The following is a 24,896-nucleotide window of genomic DNA, read 5'->3' as shown; positions in this document are numbered from 1 at the left end:
TTGTCCCCTAACCTACCCTGCCGCTCGTTGGCCCCAATCCAAACGTGAGATCCTTCTAAAACCCTTTTCCCTCTTCTTCCTCCCTCCAACTCCGGAGCCCCCAATGGAGAAGCTGCGGAAAATAGTGACCCAAACCGCCGCCACCTCCGACTCAAATCTCCACAGCCTCCCGTTCCTCCACCGCTCCCTCGCCCCTCTCCTCTCCGCCGCCTCCTCCCTCTACAAGCTCTCCCTCTTCCTCCGCCGCAAGCTCTACCTCCACGGCGTTCTTCATCAACACAGGCGAATCCCTAACCCTAGCCCTAGATTTATGTTCCGCTCTCAGTCTGTTTGTTTCGATGTTTTCAGTGGTGGTTTTGTATCTTTTGTTTGTTTAGGTTGCCGGTGCCTGTTATTAGCGTAGGGAATCTAACGTGGGGAGGGAATGGAAAGACTCCCATGACGGAGTTTCTAGCGATGGTCATGGATGGAGCTGGGATCCCACCGCTCATTCTCACTAGGGCAAGTTTTCAGTCTTGAATTTAGTTTTTTTCTTTTAAAAAATATAAATTTTGCTGATTTGCCTTTTGATTACGAGATGAACACATGCCAAAGAGTTAATTTGGTTCACATTTTCACTCCTTGAGGATTGGAATGGTTTTTCGTGTAGATTTTAGAGTTTGCATGAGTATTGTGGAAGTGCACATCAAAGATGTAGGATTCTGTGCGGTCGATAGGCGATAGCAAGCCTATTGGAATGAAGGTTGATAATCTTGTAGAGAAGATGGCTCAGTAATGAAGCTGAGGAGAGCAAAAGTGATCCATATAGCTAGCCTCCGCAGAGTTGGAATGAAAGGCAATGTATTCTTCATTATTGATGCAGTTGAAAAACATTCTTTTCTAACTCTATTAGGAAATATCACATATAATGCTCCATTAGCTTAGAAGATTAACATTAGGTTAGAATACTTTACAATAAGAAGAGAAGCTAGAAGACTATTGAGTAGAAGGTTGTGTCTTCAGCTTCTTATGGGATTTATATAGCCATCTATGACCAGGTTCACCTATAAGAACCTTTATCTAGTCACAACTCTAGGATCTATCTTCGAGCTTCTAAATGTCATAAACAACCATACTAGAATAAGATTAGAACCCTATATCCGGATAACACATGTGCTAGATAGTATATGAAAGACCTTGTTCAATTCAGTGTAAAATGAATAATATATTTGAGGATCAATCCTAACGCATCTTAGTATTTTTCATTATCGTGCCCCACAAGAGTTGCTGTTGTTGTCCAACTTCCTGGTGCTTATTTCATTATTTAATAATGCACATCCAACAATCCAGCAGAAGCATCAAAACTTGTCTTTTCCTTGCGAAGATTATTGTGTCTACTGTGTTATATAATTGTGCTGATGCAATAGATTTTGATTACTCACAGGGTTATGCTGGTGGCGATGAAGCTAAAATGCTTCATAGGCACCTTTTGCATACTTCTACAAGGATTGGGATGGGTGCAAACAGGATAACTACTGCTGCTTCTACACTTGAAAGATATGGGAGGATGGATACCTCTCTCATTTTTGAGAAACTATCGAGTTCTCATAGATATGAATCAAATCATGAAAATAAAAAAGTTGGTGTGGTAATTCTGGATGATGGAATGCAGGTATTTGTCTTTGCACATTGTAATTTGGTTTTTCCTTCAGTTGTGCTTTTTTTTGTATACTTCAACTTTGTGCATTTCTATAATTTGTTATGTCTGCTTCCTTATGACTGATAGAGCAGGTTTTTTTTCTTAAACTAATTTTTCAAAATTAGATTTTTGATGCTTCTAGACCAACAAAATAAAACAATGTATTAATTTTTTCCGATAAACCATTGAAAGTTATTGTTAGTCTGAGTTTCTGTCACGTCCTGGTTCCAAAATATAATAGTTTGGAACGTGATTTGGCCGACAATGTAACTATACGGTCACATTCACACCTATAGATCATCCTGTATATCAATATAAAACCAAAACTACACCATAGAGCATGTGATCAAGATAATAAAGGAAAACTCATAGATAAAGAAATATCTAAAATTTCAGAGGTCTGTGAAAAGTCCATAACTGTCCAAAATGGAAGAAAAGATAACATTCTTCGTCTAAAGATCCACAAGAGATTACAGGAAAGTCTCCAGTAAAAACTACCTAAAAACAAGTGAAATGGAAAACTGAATGGAATGAACGGTGATCACTGTCGATGAACCTGCCCCTCGAAATACTCACGATCCTGCGAAGAAAGAACAGTCACCGAGTCTGGGGCATGCAAACCCCAGAGGAGTCAGAAAACTCCCAACAAGCATGTAAAATAAAGAAAATATGCGCGTGTAAGTGTAATGTGGTATGAATAAAGAAAAATGAAAACCCAATTAAAGATGGAAAAAATGCCAATAATAGATATCAAACAAAGTCAATCATAAGACACGCAAGCACATTATTATTATTTTAGAAGTTATTTGAATTAGAGAAAAATATTTCATGTTTATAAGTTGGTTTCCCGTAAACCGTCTCGGGAACACGGCTTCAAGTCAGGATGGGCCCTTATTTCTTATATATATATACCAGGATATCAAGAATACGCACAAGCCCGCTTATATACATGTTATATTCTCCGTCTAATTCCCCTTTATTAAACCCCATGTTTGTCTGTTTAATCTAAGTAACTGTGCATGAAATGTTGTGCACTAACCACAGAGTTACCGTGGAACGGCTTCTGTAGAACTATGAAAAATAACCGTGACCCAGAACATATCCAAATCAAGAGGGGTACATCGTCTAGTCGATGCTATAATAATAGTAATAGCCAAGGAAAAATCTCATATCGGGATATCGATATCGAGAACATAGCCATGCTACGAAAACACGCTTATAAATCATATTTTTGACGGAAGTTGTCTTCATGCACAGTCTAGCCTATTTGATGACTTTACTAATCAACACGGATTTCAACCACACAATCTATTTCAAAGTATCACAGAAATCCACAGTATGTGCTACTAGTTCACTAAAAGGTTATAAGCTTAAACAAGTAAAAAGAAGAATAACTAAGAAAAAACTAAAGCCCACTTGTAAGGCCCACTGAAAAAAAATGAAAACAATTTGAAGGTCACAGGATTTGAACTCCCGACCTACAAGTAGGGGTGTGCAACGGTCGGTTCGGTTCGGTTTTTACCAAAATTTGAACAACCGAACCAAAGCATCTATAATTCAAAACCGAACCGAACTGTTGCAAGTCGGTTCGGTGCGGTTCGGTTCGGTTTGTTCGGTTCTAACTTCATCAAACTTCTTATCAAACAACAAACTGTGTTAAAGAAAAAAATATCAACAAAGTAGGAGATTATGAAGCATTAAATACTGATATAATGATATTGTTTTCAACCCATAATGATCCAGAAAATGAGTTTAGAGTTTGAGTTTTTGACTCTTTGGGGACGGGTCGGGTAGGGTTTGAGATCAGAATAGGTAGTATTACACTATATTCGGTCGGTTCGGGTCGGTTCGGGTTGAAAAGTTTTCAAACCGACCCGAACCGCCCTACTTATAAAACTGATTTTTTCGGATCAGTTCGGATCGGTAGAAATTTTATTTTATCAATTCACACAGATTCCCTTATCAAAATAAACAAATAATATATACTATTTCCATTTGGGGAAAGGAGTAAAGTCGTTGAAACTAACTATAGTTTGGAAACCTTTTAAAGCCAAAATTTTGAAAAAATTTATCTGTTCAGGTGATAGTTAATAATTATAAGCAGAATAATATGTCATTAGCTAGAAGTCAAAACATTTAAGAACCTACAGTATATTCCGTGAAAAACTTTAACAACAATATTTCATATAGCCAACTAATTTGTATAAGTACATATTTAAAGAAAGGTTTAAAAAAAATGGAAAATAAGTTAATGGTATTCATCCTCTGTCAACTAGGGAAAATATATTAAACCAACACTGTCTTCAAGTCTAAAAAGAATTTCATCCCACAGAACCGGAGACATAGTTACATACTAGCTGAAATTCGGAGAACACCCAAGCACATACTTCATAAAGGAGAACACAAAGCCATATATTAATTGTTTAGGTCCGCATGCAGAGACAATAATCTCAATGTAAACAAAAAGTCTAACTGGGAAATCATGCTAGGAATAATTTAACAGTATAGGGAAAATTCCAAAATCACTAATGCTCTTATTTAACACACATAAATTTGTACTTTTAAATAGTCATGGCCTGGAAATCCAAGATATCAATTATCAACAAAGGAGCAAGTCATCCATATAATTATGAAAATATGAACAATATCAACAAAAAGTTTAGAAGGATAAATTTTAAAGAAAGGTTTAGAGAAGTATGCTTGCATGAAGGAAAAATCCAAATGATAATAATAATAATCAAGGAAAAAGGATGCTTGCCGATTAGTTGGAAGAAGACTATGTGCCCCAACTCCAAAAGAGAATCCAACCCTCGTCCCTTCCTTCTCTTGTTCTCTGATGCGGTTTCCTTTCTCTTTTTTTTCCCTTTTTTTTTCTGTGCAGGTTTTTTTTAGAAACAGAGATGGGGAGAAAAGGTGATTGGGTTCTTAAAGGAATGGGTTGAGGGAGAAATCCCTAAGGATAAGGAAGTTAATTAGTTGTGATGGGAGTTGTAACAAAACGGAACTATAGGGATTCTCAGGATTTGGACGTGGAAGATCATTCGTGGAGGTTGGGGAAAATTTTCTTCCACCGAACCCAAAATCTCAGGAACCCCTTGTGAGAGGATAACCAAAAGGAAGAAATGAAGATGTATATTGGTTAATGTGCTTTTGCTAGGATGACTTAACACACATGGGCCTTAAAGAATTTTTTTTCAATTCCAACATGGTGTGGGCCTCCTTTCATAAAAAAAAAAATTGATTATTACAGTTTCTGTACATGTGACCATTCAGGGGCTGATCTGTATTAATGTTAGGGGGAAAACTGCACCCTTAACAATATGGAGTTATCATTTCCTTACCTTCTCAACTTACAATATACCACCTCTAGTTTTAAAATATTTGCAACCCAACTTATATAATCACAAAACAATTAGCAGCACATTTAAGTATGTGAATTAGCAGCCCAACTTATATAATTACTAAACATATGACTTTAGCCTATTTAAGTATGTGAATTTAGTTCTTTAGCAACTCAAAACTCATAAAATCTAATTATTTGTGCTCACTGGCATATTAAAAGATGCGGGCTTTTATAATAAGATGGTTGTGAGGTGGGGGCCCATTTTGCTAAATAAGCTACCAAGAGATAAAATGTGTTGAGGCCTACCCATATGATGTGACTTTTAGAGTGGGTCTCACCACATGACTATCTATTGGTAGCTCATTTAGCAAAATGAGCCGTCACCTCATACCATTATGTCCTTTATAATATTATATTTTACTTTAGTTAAATAAATACTTGTCATCAACCCCCTTAAGATTTTTTTCTGGATCCACCACTGTAACCATTGACCAGGCCTATGTAGCACGGACACGGATCCGACAAGGCCATCCGACACGCCGACACGAGACAAATCCTAAAAAATACATAGGATACGTGTGTTCGACACGTGTGTCCGACACGGACACGACACGGCTTCATGTTATGCGTGTCCGTGCTTCATAGGACCAGGCACCAAGTGTTTGTAGGACCTTTGTTTATCAAAAAACAAATGACTGGCCTCGTCCTTGGGTAAACTAATGAGAAATCCACTTATTAGATCCATGTTGTGATAGCAAGGGAGGTCACAATTTATCGGTCCCAAGCAATGTTGGAAAACGTGACCTGTTTAGGTGCCTATTTTGGTCGCTTAGGAAATTTGTCTGCAAGCAACTTGAGAGGCGTCTCTAGTTGCTGGGCACCACTCTTAGCATGTAAACCCATCTAGGCATTTTTTAAATGCCAATCTCAAGACTGATTCAGGTCTGGCACCAATTGCAGAGTAAGCTTTAGGTAGCGGATGTTTAAGAATATCAACAATGTCAGTATGGAACTTTTAATCACGTACGCATGACAAAATAGATTCAAGATGTATGCTAAGTATGCTTAGCAATGATAAGACAATGGTTCTAGTTCTAGATATGGGTTCTAAATCTTTTGTCTAGTTAAGTAAAATTTTGACTGTTTTCACACTTTATTTGATTGCCTTACAGTTCTGTTATCTTGAGGACTGTTGCTGTGATTATTAGTGTTATTGAACTTTCAGCCAGTTTGTATAACAATCATGGAATAACATAAGGTTGTTTTTGCTTCCTTTTTTCCCCCTCTACATATTATTATCAAGCTCAAATTGTTACGTTTCCTTTGTGCCAGCCAAGGTGTTCAAGCGTCTTTTATTGGTTATTACCAAGCTGCAGTAAACATCAAATTTAGAATTATGATAAGATGTTAACATACATTTGAAGATACCTTCCCTCGTGGATACATAGCTTGCTAACATTGTGTCTTTCCTGTTGTTGCAATCTTTGATAGGCAGCATTTGAGTTTGTTTCGTGATGTGGAAATTGTCATGCTAAATAGCTTAATGCCATGGGGGAACAACCACTTGCTTCCACGCGGATCTTTGCGGGAACCGGTGAGTGCACTTGGCCGCGCAGACATTGTCGTCATCCATCATGCAGATTTGGTATATAAAACTGGCCATTCAATTCTCTTATTTGATTTTTTTCACTTATAGTCATGGGTTATAATATGTTTGTATTATAATGAAACTATTTCATGTTGGCCTTGCTCTAGATGGATATATTTGCATGCAACAGGCTGTTACATTAAAACTTACTAACTCTTGACTGGGTATATATTGTCATTTGGCTCCAAAACTTGTATAAGTGTATCATTCATCATGAGTATGTGCAATCCATGCAAATCTTGTGATCTTCCCTCTTCCTATGTGTTTTTTTCAAGTATAAAAGGATTTTGGAGTATCTCCTTGGGTGCATGAGCTTAAGTTTCATGATATGGACTAGTTTTTGCTAGAATCAGCGGCTACCTTCTGGATTGCATCTCCTGTGCACATGTAATCAAAGCCAGTCTTTTAGGTCTCTGAATCTCTCAACTCCACATTGACGTTATGAAACTTATTATTCTTCACAGTTGTCTAGTAGATAGATTAGCGATTATCTTCTTTGTTAGTCGGCAAAGGAAACAAGAAAAATACATGAATATGCATTTGACAAACTATAGAATACAGGTGAAACTTTGGCAACGGATGGTAAAGATTATTTTTTGAGATATAATGCAGAAGTCAATTATGGAAAATTGTATGCTTCCAATTTTAAGCAACGTAAAAAAAATTCTCAACATATTTTTGTACTTTTAAAGAATCACATGCTGCATTCATTATTTTTTGATTTTTTTCTATTTGCTGCATTCCTTGGAAATTCTTTTGTTGACTATACATTCTAAAGCCTTTTACATCACTTGAGCTTTTGCTTGTTGCTTTTTTGGAATAATGTTGCATACAGATAAGCAGAATTTATTGCGTACAATAGTGAGCAACCAAAACTTGACTATTTTTTAGTTACTCTGGGAAAAATAATTAGAGTGCAACTGGAACATATTAACTCCCCATACTGAAATGCTTTCAGTTTGTTTATCTATAACTTGTAATTATTCATCTGCAACCATGTTACCAGTTTCTTTTGTCATGTATGTGTAATTTACTCTTCATACTGGGCTTTCATATGATGGGTTTACTGCCCTTTTGAGATTTTACCCTCATTTTTGTTAGCCTTTTGATAAACCAATGTGCCTTTTCTGCAATTCTTCAATGTCAGTGGCAGCTCTAACAGCCCACTTTCCCCCGCATTATATGCTTTGATGATCAACCAGCATGCACAGTTTTTATATTTCTTCTGTCTAGCTTGAAATTACTACTTCAATGTTACCTTTCATGTGCTAGTTAAAAAGTGGTAAAACCACAGTTAATGGAACAATGAGGATGGGAAAATATAGACGGAGGCAATTGGAAATGATGTGATAGTTGATCATTAAACTCAGGATATAACCCATAATAGATCTGAATGGATAGAAAAGGATTCATGTAAATAATTAAAAAACTTTGGTAAGGAGGTCTTTTTGTCACTGTTTTTGTTATAATTTCGTATCGTTTAAGATTTGTGGCCTCAATTAGTCAATTTCTTATGCGCTGCTTCCTAGGGAACCTAACATACACTTGTACTATTGGAGAATTTTTCTCTAGTTGAAGATAGCTGTACATTTACTTCCTTTAGAGCCACAGTATGAATTCATACAATGAAATGACATTTGCCTTCTTTTTCATCTTATTTACTTGCATGATCTGGAATTCTGTACTTCATGGTCTTTTTTCGTGTGCACGTTGGTTTTGACCTCTACTTTAATGCCCATCTGAGTAAGTGGGTGAACAAATTTATGGAAAAACATCTTATTTTGGTTCTGTCCGTCATATGTTGTACAGTTGTCAAGTTTTTAATTGTATATTAGCTACACAAGACGTAATATTGGTTATAACGAATCAGTAATTTTTCTGTTGTTTTTTTGGCTTACTGTCCAGGCCTCTAAAGCACAACTCGGAATCATTGAATCTACTCTGGAAAAAGAATGTGCATCAGCTTCTATTTATTTCACTAGATTGGTCCCATCACATCTTTTTGAAGTCAAGGATCCACACTCCAAGTTGCCACTGAGCATCATAAATAATATTGTTGTACTATGTGTATCTGGAATTGGCTTCCCAGATGCCTTTGTTCAGTCGATTAGTAAGGTATTTCCACTTGATTCCCCCGTGGCCATATGCTTTTAGTATTTAGTCATTTTTCTACATGTAAATTGTCTTGGTGATTTCCTTACTAAGATTAAGAAATTAGATTATTACTACTTGACATGGAGTTTTATTGCGCTGATTTACCCTGGTCCAGCTGGGGTCGGATTAGCTTGTTCTTGATGTAAGTAAATATAACTATGCTTGCAATTAAAAAAAGTCAAGATCTACTGGTTATTTTTGTTTAGTTTATCAATTTATCTGGGTAATGTGCTCTAGTTGTGGTACATAGTAACATAACATTTTTCTTCTCTGTTAACCCTGTTATGCATGAGGTTTATTCAGTCAATGTTTGCAATCCTCATGAGTTTCACATTAAGTCAGTTTCTGATTGTTTGGGTTGGTTTGCGCGCGCTTGGTTAAAATTTCATCATCTTCTTCCCACCAAATGAATGCCATTTATTTATTTTTAATTGTAAACCTATTATAATCAATTCATAATGGTAGCCTACTTGCACTTTAACAGGAAGAATGTATGATCCTTGGCAAATCAATGCAGATTCCGTCGCGAGATGTGAAGATTTGCAGCATTAACCATATCTGATGTGAAGATTTGCAGCATTAACCATATCTGATTTGACCAGTTTGAGAAGGAGGCTTTGCTAGGTTACGACTGCCTGAATACGAAACTGTGACATACTGAATATACAACCAAAAAGTGTCTCCTTGCCTATGAACAGAGTACAAATCATACGTTAATAAACACTCCCAAAATATATATCTATTCGCCATACTTTGTTTACACTATTGCCTTGGCCTGTTGTGCATTTGCATCATACTAGAAGCAAGTACTGCATATGTCTTGATTAGTAAACCCACTTTCTCTCAGAAGGATAGGTGCGTTTGTTAAGTGGGGACAGTTTCTTTTCGTGTATGTTGCATGGATATGGACATGGGGCACATACTTAATGTGGCACAGACATGAAGACACATAAAATTTCTTTTAAAAAAAACGCAAGATGCAAGATGCCTCGTCACATATTATTGACAAGTTCTTTATATTGTACCTTCATGAGTGTATATAAATGAAAGTTCTATGAGCTGAATCCAAGGACCCTGTGTTTATTGAGTCCTAAATTTTTCAGAAGACAATTCCAGAACCCTGTAATAGGAAATCAAGGAAAGGAGACTAAAACCATGAATAAGAAGTAGACGAAAAAAATGAAATTGAAGGAAGTGAAGATTTCATTGGACAACTAAGATGCGGGTTTGTTAGCTACCTAGTCACTGTCAATGTCTTAGTTCATGGTTCAGGGTTAAAGCTACTAGATACGCTGACACCAATGATGGCCTAGTAGTGTTCAAAAAGAAACATAAAGCAAAATAGTGAAGTCACTCATAATAACAGACCTATACACCCTACACCAGCTTGATACTCCATCTACAAGGCGTATCAGGTGGAGACACTTTTAACACATAAGATACATCAAAGCATCTGCTCAACATGCATGGGAATATAGCTTCCATTTGAAATGTGGCATGTGATGTGGAAACCATTGAATCGACTTACCTATCAGTTCGATTTTTACCTTGTTTGTCACATTGAATCAACTATTTTATATATTCTGCTTTCAGGAAACGCATTCTCGAATGTTTCTCTTATTTTTGTCTTTAAGTTACGTCAGCAGTGAATGAGATATCACTCTTTTTAATGTGTTTCCTTCCGACTTTTTAACTGAAAACTCAAAATTCCTTATGAAATTTACTGCCAATTATCATTTGCTGCAGATTGGACCATTGCATGTTGACCGGTTAGACTTCAGTGATCATCATGTGATTCGAGCTGATGTAAGTACTAAGTATCTTGGTAGACAGATACAAGAATTCAGAACTCTTCTATTCAAGAGTTTCACTGTATTTGAATATTATGAAATGGATATCTAACCTGAGAAGCATGCACTAAATTGAAGTGATGGTTGCTGTTAAGAGTATAATATCAATCATTTGGAAACAGTTTTAGCCACGGTTAGTTGCTGGAACAGTGTATCATTCAGCTGCTACAACCCCCCCACCACCACTAACACGAGCACAAAACCCTCTGGAAAACCTGAAGGTCATGCAATATGATTCAAGTAAATAATAACAGTTTTCAATTTTTTATACTTAGAGCTTAGTATTATCTTTTGCTTGACTTATCTTGATGTAAGTTCAGATTTTAATGGTATACTAGAGTTTGCTTTCCCCAACTTCATTAGAGTATAAAATTATCACCCTCAACCCTCATTATAACCTTGGAGTTTTGGTGTAGGGCATGGAACTTTGACATGATATCAGAGCAACAACAAATTTAAAGTGGATTAAAAAAATAGTTCCTGCTGCTTGACACACAAGGCTCTCAGCCCACTGCTGGGGTAGGGGGTGGGGGTGGGGGTAGGGGGGTATGTAAGAGTATAAAATTATGAACTGCACTGCCTTTCCCTTGTCACCTAGTTACTACATCCATCTCATTTGTCCAATTCCTTGTCACCCTAAAGAGCAACACTACAACCATACTCATGAATAGAACTACTGTGCTATCTGGTCAGATACTTCTAATTTATGTGTGGAGAAACCAGTGCAAAGTGCTATTAACTAAACAAATTAGTTACAGATTGTATTACAAGAATGTCATGTTCCAGAGAATTGCATCCATTTTGGATAAAACAACATGGGAGTTGGAAGTTAATGCGTCTTGCTATTGCTATTACATTGATAAGTTAATTATGTAAGCAAAAAGATGGAATGTTTGCCGATTGCTGACAGTTCTTTTTCCACGTGTCCCCCCTTCCCCCCACCCCACCCAAAAAAAAACCCAATATATTGGTAGAGATACTCAGTAAGCCATCTTGTATGGAGTTGCTTCTCTCACTAAGAAAGGCGCAGACACTGATCTTTTAGTCTAGGATTGTGCTGTTTTGCTTAATTTTTTTAAATCTAGCTAGCTATCTTAGCAACTGATAAAGGAAGGCTAATAAGCATTTATATACCCCCACTTGTTTTTTATAGCACTTATGTACCTTGAAGTTCTTAAAATTGACACTTTAGTACCTTGCGTTATGCAAACATGAGAATATTCTCTCGAATATTCTTGTATGACACCAACATGCTAATTTTAGAATATTTTTAACTCTAATGATTTACTATTAAACCTATCCCAATTCCATTTTCAACCTATGACAATTCTATTACAAAATAGAATTCGGGTAGGTTTATAGTAAATTTATAAACATTAAGGCTTACAATATTCTAAAGTTAGAATGTGAATGGCACATGGGGATATTCATGAGAAAATTCTCACATTTGCATAACAGACTATATTAAAGTGTCAATTATAAAAACTTTAGGGTATATTAGTGCTGTTGAAAGCAAGTGGGGGTATATAAGTGCTAACAAGAGAAAACTATAAGGTATTAAGTGCTAATTAGCCTAAAGGAAAATATTTGTATCAATTAAATTTTTTCCCCTGTTTCGTTCTTGATTTTCAGTCAGCATTTAGCCCCAAGATACATGTTTCAAATATACATCATATTTCTCTTGAAGAAAACATATAATTATATTAAGAGAAGAAATAGAGTGCCCCTCCAAGCTGCAATTTCTGGCTATCCCACTACTTGCTGCTGTTAAGTGCAGTAAATTGTCAGAAGTGAATCTTGGTGATTATAAACTATTGTGATCTTCCCAAAACAATTACTTCCTGACATTTATTTGGAAAAGTTTCAGTTGATATTCTTATGTTGTTTCTGTCAATTTAGGATATCGGTATCATCAGAGAGAGACTAGAAGGGCTTCAAGATGGATTTGAGGCCAAAGCAATTGTAGTAGTGACAGAGAAGGTATTACATCCAAATTGATTTTCTCTGTCTATCATGGTTGTGAGCTAGTAATATTTGATGTTAGCAAGAATATGACTTCATTGTTCTCAATCTCTTGTCTACGATGGTGACTTTTCCATTACACATCCCTTAATTTTCTTGCCTAATAAAACTTCTAAATTTATTTATACAGGATTATGATCGAGACCCAATTACTCTTGTGGAACAGGATGATTTGACCATTTTAGTCCTTTGTTCTTCTATTCAAATTATCCCTTTTAAGGATCACACAGAAGAAGATTTCAGAATGCAGCTAAGTAGGCTTCTTATCGACAAACATGAAAGGCATGGTTATGTGAAATGACTTAACTGTTCTTGACAAAAGGGTTCGGACTCTAATATGTAAGTATCCTTTTCTTTCTTTAGGCAGGCTGATGATGGAGCATCCATTTCTTCCTTATTTTTAGGTTTTAGGGAGCAAGGTTTTAAATATCGGTTATCGGGGATTTATCGGACGGCCAAAATTCTTATCGGATAGCGGAAATCGGGGATATATCGGGGATAAGTAGTATTTATCGGAGCAATATACTAGATGGTGTATATATATAATATAACAACTAAAAAATATAATCTAAGCATGCTTAATGAAATATAAACATACCAAAACAGAAAAGCAAAGTATGTACAGTTTATTCACTAATTTCTTATATAAGTCTCTGTTACAGGAAAAACAGAAAAGCAAAGTATGATAAAAGAATAGTTATAGAACTGATATTACTCAAAAGAGAAAGTGTGTGCATGAAGGAATTACAAGAGAAGGAAAGCTCACAACATGTGTATATAGCCATGTTTCTGGACAAAAAAAACATGGTTGACAGAGGGTAGGCAAGCGACGAAGTTCAAGGTTGAAGTTCATGAAGGCGAGCGACGAAGAGACACAGAGAACATGAGATGAAGATAACGGAGGAAGCGCCCTACGAGAAAAGGAGCAGCCGTCGGAGACGAAGTTAGGGTTTGAAGGTCGGATTCATAAAGTTTCGGGTTTTAAGTTTCATATTATTAACAAAACGGGTGGGGTCGGGTTTTAAAAACCCAACAACTCAACTCAAAATGACTGGCCGATAATCCCGATAATTTAGCCTTACTTATCGGCCGATAAGTGTCGATAACGCCGATAACTCGCCGATAATCACTCCAAAACGATAACCGATTACAAAACCAACTTATCCTAGCGGAGAGCTCAAAAATCCGATAACTCGGCCGATAATATCGATTATCGGCCGATATTTAAAACAATGTTAGGGAGTAATACTCAATTTTATAGGTGACTGAAGCGAACTTAGCTTATCCATGTAGTTCTATTAAGAAATTTTAAGCATCTCCTTTCTCATGCGCAATTGTGCTAAGTGAGAAGGGCCACTTAGAGGAGGTTAGCCATTTTGACATTTTCAATTTTGTTCTTTCCAGTATTGCGAAAGTTTCAGGTTTATATTTCAACCGCATCATATGGTCTGAATTCGAGATGAAAGATTTTAAAAAAAAATTGATTAGCTCAAAATGATGGTAACATGGAACCTTTTGACAGTATGAGTTTTATGACAATCTGGCACTCGTTGTGGTACCTTTTTACCCGGTAAATGTTCTACATGATGAAATTGGGTGATTTTAAATATTATTAATGCTAACCTCTTAATTTACAGGAAATGAGACTGTAGGTGCCACCTTACTTGGCTCAGGTGAAAGAGTGATTACTAACTACTAAGGATTTTTTTGCATGATATTAATCGTTCATCTCATTTCCTTCTTATAAAACGTGTAATATGCATATATAAAACAACGTAGTTTAGGTATATGAATATCTAACCCATTCATTAAGTGATCACATTTGGTTTGTGATGTGAAACGGGGTAGGGGTCTATTGGAATTAGCGATTTAATTCGAACAACACATCGTTTCGCCAAAATTCATGATCTTCGGCAGGAAATTAATTCGAAACAATTAATGTGACAGATGGATTTTAACAAGATTTGCAACGATAATCATGAACAATTCCACTCTCAAATATTTTACTCGCAATATTAATTATCATTTCATAAGTTCTAAAATCAATATCAAAATTAACAGTCATATGTTCAGTTACTCTCAACTCACCAATTCAATCTAAGCAGTGAATATATAAGAGTTTAGAGGTGATATATTCATGCAATTAACTAATAAAAATGAGATTACGGAAAATACTGAGTGAGAGAAACGAAACATTCATCGGGTTGAACTGTGCGGGTTGAATCTGAATTGGGAATCAGGTTCAACTAAACATGGCTCGGTCTAGACCAAAACAAAAGCAGACCTAAATGAAATAGGTTCTGGTCAAAACATTCCAGACCCGAAGTGCCTTCTCTGTTCTTCGGTCTGAGGGGAGCAGAGAGATGATGTGACGGCAATGCGGTTGCAGGACGACGCGGCTGCGGAGGAATCGGCGACGGGAAAACGCTGCAGCCGGCGGGACGAGAACGCGGCGGCGGACGGCGCAGGCAGGGCATTCGAGGAGCAGGGGCGGCGACGTTGTTGAAGAATGAGGAAGCAGGGGTGTTTGGCTATTGTCGGAGGTGGAGGGGAGGACTGAGTTGCTGTTCGGAGGTGAAGAGGGGGAGAAGAAGACGGCGGCTAGGGTTTCACACCTCTAGGCTATACGGTTTCACACCAAAATCAGGTAACGAAACATTTTCTTCATTTATTCATTCAATTGATTTTCGTTTCTAATTACAACAAGCTTATAAAGAGAAAAATATTACAGATTTGGAAATCTCTCAATCAAATCTCTCTCAACCAATCAGATATCAAAATAAATAACTACCAGATCTAATCTCACAATTCAAATTCAAATCAACTACCAAACTGAAAGTAACAAAAAAATCTAAATTATCAAAACCACATCGTAGAGATCCGGTGCAAGGCTGAAACACGTCTCCTACGCTGATAAACACGACGAAAGTCCCGTGCACGTGCCTGGATGTCCTTGTCATTTTCCCCAGATGGGAGAGAACTTAACCCCGTCGAGTGTAAATCGTGATGGCTGTCATACTGCTCAAGTAGATATGGATCCAGCCTTTGTAAGTCACCTCGATCGAGCCAAGTGTCATCAGACTCAGGACGACCTTTCCAACGAACCAAGTACCTGTGGATACCATCAATAATAGTATCAATGTCATGTGCTGTATATGTGGGTGATATCTGGGGAAGTGGAGGTAAAGGGGAGCTCTTAGAAATAGGCTCAGAGGTAGGCTCATCAACCAGTGGGTTGTCAGGGTTAAAATGTGGGCCATTGCACTCTACTAAATCCTCAATATTAAAAGTCGAACCAATATTAAAACCTTCAGGAAGGTCGAGAACATAAACATTATCATTAATTTTCTTAAGAATTTTAAAAGGTCCAGCACTTTGTGCATGTAACTTTTTAACAGTTCCCGGAGGAAACCGTTCCGGACGTATCCGGACCATCACATAATCGCCTACACTAAATTCTTTAAACCTCTTTAGATTTGCTCGTATTTTATAGTTAGTATTGCTGTCATTGATCTTTATACTGATTTCTTTATGCAAGTCATGAATGCGAGATGCAAATGCAGATGTTGATTCAGATACTCTATGATGTGCAGACACGGGGATAAGATTTATAAGCTATCTAGGCTTGTAACCATACACGACTTCAGCTGGACTGACACCTGTAGACCTATTAACAAAGTTATTATAAGCAAATTCAGCAGTAGGCAGATGTTGATCCCAATCCCTAAGATTTTCGCTAACTAGCGATCTCAATAGGTTACCTAAGCTCCTGTTAACTACCTCAATTTGACCATCGGTTTGGGGATGAAAAGCCGTTGAGAATTAAAGCTTGGTTCCCATTTTGTGCCAAAGGGTTTTCCAGAAATAACTAGTAAATTTAACATCCCTATCAGACAATGGTTTTTGATAGTCCATGTAGTTTAACAACTTTATTAAAGTACAGTTTAGCCACCTAAACAGCGTCGGAAGTTTTGGAGCACAATATGAAGTGGGCCATTTTGAAGAATCGGTCCACCATAACAAGGACAGAATCGTGTTTTCTAATTGTCTTCGGGAGTCCTAACACGAAGTTCATACTGACATCTTGTCAGGGACAATTTGGGACAGGGAGAGGAGTGTACAGGCCAGTGCTCTGCTTATGTTGCTTAGCTAGTTGGCAGTTGTGACATCAACCCACTAGCCTAACAACGTCACGTTTAATACTTGGCCAATAGAAATGACATTCAATTGCTTCGACAGTCTTGTTATTCCCAAAATGTCCTGCAAGGCCTTCAGCGTGTAGTTCCCAAATCAAAAATTTTCTCAGAGAAGTGTCAGGAATACACAACTTACGAAAATAGAAAAGATATCCATCCTTCAGAAGAAAGCCATCAATTTCACGGGTCACTCCATCATTCAGCAAAGTATAAACTTCGCTAAAATCAGGGCACGATTCATACTGTTCTTTCACGGGTCACTCCATCATTCAGCAAAGTATAAACTTCGCTAAAATCAGGGCACGATTCATACTGTTCTTTGACTTTCTCAAAACCAACTACTTCAAGTATAAACTTCGCTAAAATCAGGGCACGATTCATACTGTTCTTTGACTTTCTCAAAACCAACTACTTTCGCACTCATGATTTAGAGAAGGTACATGCGATGACTGAGTGCGTCAGCGGTCTTATTCTCTACTCCCGCTTTATGTTTAATCGTGTAGGTGTAGTCCTGGAGGAACTCAACCTAACTACCATGTCTAGCATTCAGCTTCTTTTGAGAGTGAATATATCGAAGGGCCTCGTGGTCATAATATATAACAAATTCTTTCGGTAATAGGTAGTGACGCCAGTGACGAAGAGATTGTATAACTGCATAGAATTCTTTATCGTAGGCGGAATAGCGTTGTCTTGTATCATTCAACTTTTCACTAAAGTAAGCAACACGATGTCCTTCTTGAGATAGGACTCCACCTATACCAATTCCAGAGGCATCGCACGCAATTTCGAAGACCTTAGAAAAATCGGGCAGGCACATAACAGGTGCCTGCGATATTCTTTGCTTTATCTCTACAAATGTCTTGGTAGTAGCTTTTGACCACTCAAACTCATATTTTTTCAAACAATCGGTAATAAGGGTCATGATGGTGCTGAAGTCCTTGATAAATCGACGATAAAAAATAGTGAGTCCGTGAAAGCTTCGAACATCCCTAATGTTTTTGGGTTCAGGTCATTCTTCGATAGCTCTAACTTTCTCAGGATCAGCGGATACTCCTTCAGAAGAGACCACAAATCGTAGAAAAATAACTTGTGTGTAAGAAAAGTGCATTTTTTAGGATTGACATAGAGTTGCTCTCTTTTTAGCACAGCACAGACTTGACGTAGATGGTCCACGTATTGCTCACGAGAGTTGCTGTAAATAAGGATATCGTCAAAGTACACCACCAAGAATTTTCCCGTGAAAGGGCGGAGTACTTGAGTCATCACTCTCATAAAAGTGCTCGGAGCATTAGTCAAGCCGAAGGGCATGACCATCGACTCGTACAATCCGTCTTTCGTCTTGAAAGCGGTCTTCCATTCGTCACGGAGACGGATGCGAATCTGATGGTAGCCACTCTTAAGATCAATCTTAGAGAAGATGGTGGTTCCAGACATTAAGTCAAGCATATCATCCAACCGGGGAATGGAGAAATGATATTTCACCATGATCTTGTTAATCACACGACTATCCATACACATACGCCATGTTCCGTCTTTCTTTGGCGTCAGTAATGCGGGGACTGCACAGGGGCTCATGCTTTCTTTGACAAAGCATTTCTTCAGCAGCTCATCAACTTGCCTCTTCAGCTCTGCGTGCTCATTGGGGTTCATTCTGTAGTGAGGTAAATTGGGAAGAGTTGCTCCCGAGACTAAATCAATTACGTGTTGGATATCACGCATCGGGGGTAATTGGTCCAGGAGGTCCTCAGGAAAGACATCAGCGAATTCTTCCAACACAGGAGCGACTTCTGGAGGGACCACGTCAGCAACGTCTTTAGGGGCTTCTCGTGCAGTGAGGGCGAATACGGGAGCTCCATTGGCCATTTCACGATCGGTTTCTTTAGCCCCAATCAGGTTAACACCTCGGGAAGACTTGTCTGGATCGGGCTTCTTGTCACTACCTTTCGGTTGAACCGGAAGGAGCTTGATCTTCTTCCCGTCATGCTCGAACAATAGCATGTTGGATCGTCCGAAGATATGAATGTTGTTATCAAACAACTAGGGCATTCTAAGAATAACTTGACCCACATCCATTTTCAGAACATCGTACCAAATTTTATCCTTATAAATGGCAAATTAAAGAGGGACTAAACATCTCTCTTGGACATTGAGTGCGGTGTCGTTAATCCATGATACATTGTATGAGTTAGGATGAGGTACAACCTTAAGACCAAGTTTGGCGACCACAGCTGAGGAGACCGCATTAATACAACTTTCACTGTTCATGGTCACTTTACAATTTTTATCACTAATCTTTGTGAATGTATGAAAAATAAAAGTACGTCTCCAATCATCAACAGCCTTGGGTTAGGAGATGACGCATCTGACAACTGATACGGTAGGAGTTTCAATTTGCCCAAGACAACCTAAGACAGTATCATCTGCATCATCCTCGAAATCATCGGTATCATCGTCAACTTGATGGACAAACTCATCGCTGTCAGGTTCAGGTTCATATTCGTATTGGCCATCGATGATAGCAACATTGTGATGGGTCGGACAGTTCACAGAAACATGCCCATACCCTTGGCATTTGTAACACTTGATATGAGGGCCAATCTTGAAGAAATCTTTCTCCGGCTCCTTGCCTTTGGGGTCGACTTTAGACTGGGAAGAACTGGTGTTAGATCGACTCAGAGGATGACTAGAAGTAGTGGCACGGGAAGATTGAGAGGAATGAGTTCTAAAATCCTGACTCCTATAAGATTGATGGGATTTGGCTTCATCTAGATCTTGAACTAATGCGTAAGCTTTCTCAAGGGTGTCTACTCCCCTAGTAAAGAGTTCGGTTTGCTGATCACTTCTCAATCCAGCTCTAAATTTTGATAAAACCTTCATTAGCGCCTCTTGCTCAATAGTGCTGCATCGAGTAAACATTTCATCAAATTGTGTAACGTATTCTTTTGCGGATTTGGTGCTGAGTGAGACGATGCCACTTGTCTAGCAATCGATGATAAAATAATGGCGGAAGGTATTTCTGTTTTAGTTCGTTGGTCATTTCTCGTCAAGTTGTAATCGGTAACTCACCTCTAATGTGCCTCAATGTTTCGAGGTTGGTCTAATATTGGCAGGCGTGTCTGGTGAGTTTCATCGCTGCGAACTTGACCTTTCGGGGTTCCGTCAGAGCGTACCAATCGAATTAGCAATCCATGTTCTTCAGCCAGTCCAGAAAAGCTTGTGGGTCGAGCTTGCCGTCAAAGGTTGGTGCGCTGACCTTAATACTCCTCAGGTATTGTGCATCCGGATTAGGTATCGGTTGATGTGGGGGTCGCTGAACGATGTTTCCATAGCCTTGACCTTGCAGCGGTGAGGCGAATTGTTCATAACCTTGACCTTGCGGTGGCGGGGTTGCAACACGTGCTTCTTCGAGCCTAGCAAACTTTTCGTTGGTGTCATTTTGAAAATTTGTTAAGTTATGGACTACGACAGTTAGTTGTCTTGCTAGCTCATCGAGTTTCTTATGGAGTTCGGGATCGGTGTTGCCTGACATACTGGACTCACTAGTCGACTCACTTGACTCTCCTAATCGATAGGGTAGACCGGTGCGAGTGGGCATGCACTAACAACTAGATGAGATGAATGGTGTGCACAACAGCTAAATGAGATGACTGATTTTTTTATAAAGACTCAACTAAAAACAATTTCCTAACCTAGAACTACGCTCTGATACCAAAAATGATGTGAAAAACGGGGTAGGGGTCTATCGGAATCAGCGATTTAATTCGAACAACGCACCGTTTCGTCAAAATTCATGATATTCGGTAGGAAATTAATTCGAAATAATTAATGTGATAGATGGTTTTTAACAAGATTTATAACGATAATCATGAACAATTCCACTCTCAAATATTTTAATCGCAATATTAATTATCATTTCGCAAGTTCTAAAATCAATATCGAAATTAAAAGTCACATGTTCAGTTACTCTCAACTCACCAATTCAATCTAAGCAGTGAATATATGATAAGAGTTTAGATGTGATATATTCATGCAATTAACTAATAAAAATGAGATTATAAAAAATACTGAGTGAGAGAAACGAAACTTCGTCGGGTTGAACTGTGCGGGTTGAATCTGAACTAGGAATCAGGTTCAACTAAACCTGGCTCGGTCTGGACCAAAACAAAAGCAGACCTAAATGAAATGGGGTCGGTTCTGGTCAAAACACTCCAGATCCGAAATGCCTTCTCTGTTATTCGATCTGAGGGGAGCGGAGAGACGATGTGACGACAGCGCGGCTGCAGGACGACGCGACTGCGGAAGGAATCGGCGATTGGAGGATGCTGCAGTCGGCGGGACTAGAACGTGGCGGCGGATGACGCAAGCGACATGCGATTTTGCAACTGGCGACGACTAGGACGCGACATCAACTGGTCGTTGAAGTGGCGACCGCATCGACTTGACGAGGATGGAGTGATGCGACGGCGGGAGGACGTAGGCAACGACGAGATGGGACGAACAATCGGCGGTTTGTCAGGGCATTCGAGGAGTAGGGGCGGCGACGTTGTTGAAGAATGAGGAAGCATGGGTGTTTGGCTATTGTCGGAGGTGGAGGGGAGGACTGAGTTGCTGTTCAGAGGTGAAGAGGGGGGGAAGAAGACGACGGCTAGGGTTTCACACCTCTAGGCTGTACGGTTTCACACCAAAATCAGGTAACGGAATATTTTCTTCATTTATTCATTCAATTGATTTTCGTTTCTGATTATAGCAAGCTTATAAAGAGAAAAATATTACAGATTTGGAAATCTCTCAATCAAATCTCTCTCAACCAATTAGATATCAAAATAAATAACTATCATATCTAATCTCACAATTCAAATTCAAATCAACTACTAAACTGAAAGTAACAAAAAAAATCTAAATTATCAAAACCACATTGCAGAGATCCGGTGCAAGGCTGAAACACGACTTCTCCTACGTTGATAAACACGACGAAAGTCCCGTGCACGTATCTGGATGATCAGTTTGATGTTGGATACTGTTCATTTTATTACTGTTCATTTTATTGTCACGTAAGTGTGGAATAGTCCATTGGATATTTGTTAGTAGAACTGGGATAATTGTTGAACTGGGATAATTTTATGAAAGTGGGATATTTTAGTGGGATTATGAGAGATGATTTTATGAAGCGGGATATATTTGTAATATAATGTGGGATAATTTAAGACAATCAAGAAGTATATAGTCTATATTTGTCAATGATATGACAATTTATATATTTTTAAACTTACTATTACTAGTTTGCGATCCTTGTAAAGCACGATGATAAATTTTTTCATGCTACAACAATCATGTTTCTTAAATGCTATAGTAAGTTTTTGAATTGCTACAGTATCTCGTATTTTGAAAGCGCTACAGTGTTCCCGTATGCTACACTAATAGTATTACTGTTTATAACACCAATCATAAGTCCCTTGCATTGCTACAGTATCTCGCATTTTTGAAAACGATACAGTGTTTCAGTGTGCCACAATAATAAAATACTATTCATACTATAGTAATTATTTTACTGTTGAATTTACTGTAGCATGAATAGAAATTCTCTGATTCTCCTATTTGTATAAAGGAATAGATTAATTAATAATTATTTAATATAAAATCTTATAAAAGAGTACTATGATTTAGTGACAACAATATTTTTATGATTATTATTGTAATCATTTTCACGGCAAGTAAATTTAGACAAGAGAATATAAATTTTAATTCAAAATTCCTCTTCAGTTCCAATATGATGGATATGGCGAGTAAACAGAACAAATTTAAATTTTCGTTAAAAAAATCCTCCTTAACTCTAACTGTAACATGTATTTAAGTAAGAATTATATTGAAGGCCTCAATATGCTAACATAATATTCTCGGACTCTTGATTCAAATGAGAACAAGGGTCAGGTGAGTTGTAGATGGATGTGTACAACGAATTAGTTGATGTTGGGATAGGATCAACGAGATCTCAAGCTCTGCCACGATCCAACTTCTTACGCCAGTCCATTTTGAAATGGAGGCTGTGACGTCGAAGAAAAAGAGGAAGGAGAAGAGAACTTGGGTCTAGTTTCAGTTCTAGTTTTCTCCCTCCTAGTTCTTAGCCAAAACGTGGGACAATTTTGAAGGGTGGAACTGAGTTTCATATATCTGTGTGCGCGCACGCGTCGGTAGGATAAAAAGTGGGATAATTTTGAAAACTATTACAGTTCTAGGTTTAGTGCAGTTCCAAGTGACTTAACACTTTAAAAATATATGCTATTTCTATTTCTATTCGACTAACATATAAAATTTTATCCCACAAATTGTTCATGTTCCACTTTTCTAGTTCTAATGGGTTACTTAGATAACTATTTGTATGTTTTTTTACATTTATGTACGAAATTCAGGATGATCAAATTAAATCATATAGAGAAGAATGCTTTTATTAGTTATAGCTATCTCCCCATCGCCTAAGTTAAATGAGATGACACTTAAGGTCTCATTTCCTCATGTTTGTTTTATAAGATTAATACTAATGTATCTAGAACGAAGTACAACATCCAGGCGAAGAATATAAGCTAGATTGAATTTTGGTACAGCTGTTGACAAGAAGTCGTTGCTTTGACTTGATCAAGTGATGCTTGTGTGATTTTCTTGAGCTCATACCGATTAAAATTATCAGTAGGTTTTCAGTTTTAACTGCTGAATTTCTTTCTCATCCTTTTCTTTTACGATGAAAAGGTACACATATGTTGAAGTGTGCATTGAGTTTGTTGGAAGAATGCGATGCTTGATAGTTGTTGGCGGCTGGTGCCACTGAAGACATTTGATCTGGATTCATGATCTAAATGATTGGCAACTACGAACCAGATCAGCACAATCATCACAACTCTTTAACAAGCTTTTTGTAGGATATTCTCCTTTAGCAGGTATTCTGCTTTTTGACTTCTCAGGCAAATTTCAGAGAAGCTTTTCCAAGTGCTCAGACTACGATATTTAACCTTCAATCAAAATACATGTTTTCTGATGATAGCTTTCACACAGAAAAGTTGTATTTAGTGTTGGAAAACTCGTCAATTCTTGTCTTCAGGAGAAAGCAACTGCTCGAAAGAGATTTGTAGTATGTCAGTTCTTTTCTTCCTTTCTTTTCATGATAATGGAGCCCATCTATTTCTCACTGCTTTATTCCATAGAACTCTATTCTTCCTTGATCACAGCCATCGGTCGCTGCAGATGAAAATAAAAATGTGTCTGTGTGGTTCCCAACACAGCCATTCATGTGATGAAAAGCAGTGGTCTTTCAGTTCTCTTAAGACACAGAGATGAAGATGACTTGTCTCTGAAACATGTTGTGTTTCATGGAGTAAATTGGGGCCTTCGCACCTAAAGTCACCCTGTAAAGCCACCATCACTATCATGATTTTGATAGAAAATTATTGAAAGGTAAAAGCTTCAAGTTCAACTGTAAAGTTGATCCATGAATTGTGAGGTGCACTCTCAAGTGTGTTTTTGTGGAACACCTGGCTTACATAACTGAAACCTGCTTTTATGTTACGATATAATTGGAGAACGTGCAAAGGTTGAAGAATAGAGGTGCGTTCGGTCCGGATACGGTTCGGATATTATGCTTATAATATTCGTTTCCGCTTACCCATCTCGGATATGGATATACCTTGGTAAGGATTCATATCCATATCTGCTAAAATCAGATACAGTTATGGATATACATACGAATATATAAGCGGATATGCATGCGGATACAAAACGAATATGAGAAAGCTAGATAGTATTGAGAAAAACATAGTTCATGTGATACAAAAGAGTTCGTTTATATGTTCATTATAATTGAAAACTTAAGATTAGACATATTGATTATCAAAATTAACCACAATTCCATAATCTAATAATTGAAACTATCATAAAAGTATGACTAATATGTAATCGAATATTTCGGATACGAGTGCGGATATTTCACTACAAAATCATATCCGTAACCATATTCTAT

At 37.8% G+C, this 24,896-nt stretch overlaps 1 protein-coding gene across 6 annotated transcripts; it reads left to right on the top strand.

Annotated features, from left to right (window-relative positions):
* Window positions 1–24,069, top strand: LOC109833496 (probable tetraacyldisaccharide 4'-kinase, mitochondrial). 6 transcript variants are annotated; one of them, XM_020401185.1, is made up of 9 exons: window positions 1–282; window positions 378–501; window positions 1,424–1,651; window positions 6,517–6,615; window positions 8,575–8,784; window positions 10,570–10,629; window positions 12,573–12,653; window positions 12,826–13,034; window positions 23,633–24,069. In XM_020401185.1, exons 1-8 carry the CDS (start codon window positions 104–106, stop codon window positions 12,994–12,996), a joined length of 1,152 nt encoding a protein of 383 aa, XP_020256774.1. In that variant the 5' UTR covers window positions 1–103; the 3' UTR covers window positions 12,997–13,034; window positions 23,633–24,069. The 6 variants fall into 6 exon arrangements, 3 of the variants coding, with proteins under 3 accessions (XP_020256774.1, XP_020256773.1, XP_020256775.1); XM_020401184.1 differs by having other exon boundaries at window positions 2–282; window positions 6,517–6,666; XR_002245224.1 differs by lacking the exons at window positions 12,826–13,034; window positions 23,633–24,069 and adding an exon at window positions 9,308–9,522 and having other exon boundaries at window positions 6,517–6,666; window positions 12,573–12,644.

Source organism: Asparagus officinalis, chromosome 3 (genome assembly GCF_001876935.1).
Source record: "Asparagus officinalis chromosome 3, Aspof.V1, whole genome shotgun sequence".
In the NCBI taxonomy this organism is placed as follows: Eukaryota; Viridiplantae; Streptophyta; class Magnoliopsida; order Asparagales; family Asparagaceae; genus Asparagus; species Asparagus officinalis.
This window is presented reverse-complemented; position numbering and strand designations above follow the sequence as displayed.

Excerpts from the sequence above, each read along its gene's own strand:
- LOC109833496 (XM_020401184.1), top strand. The coding sequence starts at position 104 with ATGGAGAAGCTGCGGAAAATAGTGACCCAAACCGCCGCCACCTCCGAC. Across the intron at positions 502-1,423 it reads CACCGCTCATTCTCACTAGG|GGTTATGCTGGTGGCGATGA; the intron begins GCAAGTTTTCAG and ends GATTACTCACAG. Across the intron at positions 10,630-12,572 it reads ATCATGTGATTCGAGCTGAT|GATATCGGTATCATCAGAGA; the intron begins GTAAGTACTAAG and ends CTGTCAATTTAG.